Source organism: Fulmarus glacialis, unplaced genomic scaffold, assembly GCF_000690835.1.
Source record: "Fulmarus glacialis isolate BGI_N327 unplaced genomic scaffold, ASM69083v1 scaffold40901, whole genome shotgun sequence".
In the NCBI taxonomy this organism is placed as follows: domain Eukaryota; kingdom Metazoa; phylum Chordata; class Aves; order Procellariiformes; family Procellariidae; genus Fulmarus; species Fulmarus glacialis.
This window is the reverse complement of record NW_009191604.1, coordinates 1-2,108: the sequence shown is the minus strand read 5'-3', so window position 1 is coordinate 2,108 and position 2,108 is coordinate 1. Positions and strand designations below refer to the sequence as shown.

The 2,108-nt window shown below is 41.1% G+C and overlaps 1 protein-coding gene across 1 annotated transcript; it reads left to right on the top strand.

Moving 5' to 3' along the window:
• Nucleotides 1-1,245: 1,245 nt before the first annotated feature.
• LOC104072440 (fibroblast growth factor 9) lies at nt 1,246-2,091 on the top strand (the record flags this gene model as incomplete). Its single annotated transcript, XM_009586765.1, has 1 exon — nt 1,246-2,091. A coding segment is annotated over one exon (246 nt), but the record flags the coding sequence as incomplete, so codon positions are not given.
• Between the last annotated feature and the right edge of the window lie 17 nt (nt 2,092-2,108).

The window sequence follows — 2,108 nt, the reverse complement described above, 5'->3', positions numbered from 1 at the left end:
GAGCTTGAGCTGTGGCTCCTTGGTTGTGTTCGGGCACACATTTATGGCTTAGGTGCTGGAAATGCTTTGCCGCATCTGGGCCTTGGTCTCTGCTTTCCCTTCTCTGTGTATCTATCTAAAAGGACTGTTTTAAGATTTAATGACTGTGAAACACATGCACAGAAGTCTGCGTTGTGTGGAGCTTTGTAATAATTAGAAATTGATCCTGAGTTGGAAGCTAAGTTTGGTAGATGTGAGTGCTATTCAAGTGAGAACTCTTGTTACAAAAAAATGTATTAAACTATCATTATTATAATTTTTGTGCCAGCTGAAAAGACTATTTCCAGGCTTATTTTTCCCAGCTTTCCCTCAGCTCTGCCATGCTAGAGCTCATCACCTTTTTTCCAGTCTTCTTGCTCAGTCACTTGTGTGAGTCCTTCCTAAAATGAATCCGGTTATCAGGTGGCTGCTTTTTAAGTAAAACACCATCAATTTAGACCAAAAGGATGTAGAGGGGTACACACAGACTGAATAAGTGGGTGAACTGGAAGGAGTGGGAGTCTGTGGCAGGGGGATCTGATGAATGGTTGTTGTCTTCAGTGGGTCCCATCAGTAAGACAGGACACGAGGACAACCCTAGTAAAGCAAGCCTGGAGGAGTTTCCTCGCCCAACTTCATCTCAGCACGTGGGGTTTGTGTTCCTGGTTGAAGCTCTCTTGGGTTGTGGTTCCGTGATACAAATAATAAACCAAACAAAGCGTAGTAAATTGTATCTTTTTAAATTAATGAAATGCATCAAGTTCTCCATGCAATGAAAGGACTTAGAGATGTTAAAGCCCTAAATTGTATTACAGCCCTCCAAACCAGTTCTAGTTTTCTTTATTTACTTCTGTTTGTTCAAATGCCTGCACTCACGGTTGAAGCAATTAGTTATACAAGTCCAGTAACATCTTGTGAGCTGCTTGGGAATGATAAGAAATTAAAATATCTGTTTTCAGTTTTGTCGTCGCTGTTTTGATTTGGGCAACGAGGCTTTTGGAGAATCATTTTTGCTTCACATAGAGTTACCCGCCCTTGTGACTGCTTCATGAAATACCCAGCAATACAGCTTTACTTAGCTAAAACTGGGAATGTTGAAATGGTTCATTTTGTGAATTGAGCAAGGAGGAGGTACTGATTTCAAGCTGTGAAAATAGTAACTCTTTTAAAAATAGCTTATTTTTGTGGCTATCTATCTCCTTATTGCTTTTTCTTTTCTTCCCATAGGAAAAATTAACCCAGGAGTGTGTATTCAGAGAGCAGTTTGAAGAAAACTGGTATAACACATATTCATCAAATCTATATAAACACGTGGACACTGGAAGACGATACTACGTTGCGTTAAATAAAGATGGGACTCCAAGAGAAGGGACTAGGACTAAACGGCATCAAAAATTTACACATTTTTTACCTAGACCAGTGGACCCTGAGAAAGTTCCGGAACTATATAAGGATATTTTAAGCCAAAGTTGACAAAGACAATTCCTTCACTTGAGCCCTTAAAAAGTAACCACTATAAAGGTTTCATGCGGTGGGTTCTTATTGATTAGCTGTGTCATCACATCAGCTCCACTGTTGCCAAACTTTGTCGCATGCATAATGTATGATGGAGGCTTGGATGGAACATGCTGATTTTGTTCTGCACTTAAAGGTTTGTCCTCCTGGAGGAGAGCCTATGCCCACTCGCTTGATTTAGTACGAGAGGGAGCGCGAGAGAGTGAGTGCGAGAGAGAGAGAAAGGGAGAGGATGAATGGGAGTGAGAGCGCGAGAGAGAGGAGCCAAGGGGAGGAGGAGGAGGAGGAGGAGGAAGGCCTGATGCATGCTGGGGAATAGACACGCTTTTAAATTTTTGATCAGTATATCAGCACCCCTGCCATACTTTGATTCATCAGGATTTTTGGCTGGTGGCCTGCTCAAGTGTACGCTGCATTTTACAAAGGCATGGAGGGTGCAGTCTTACTTAAACAAGAGACTTTTCAGTTAATCGCTCTCTGGGTCTCATCCCACTGAGTTTAAAGCAAAGACCTCTTAGTAAAAAAATAAAAATAAGAAGTTAAATTTATTTATAGAAATTCCAAAGGCAACATTT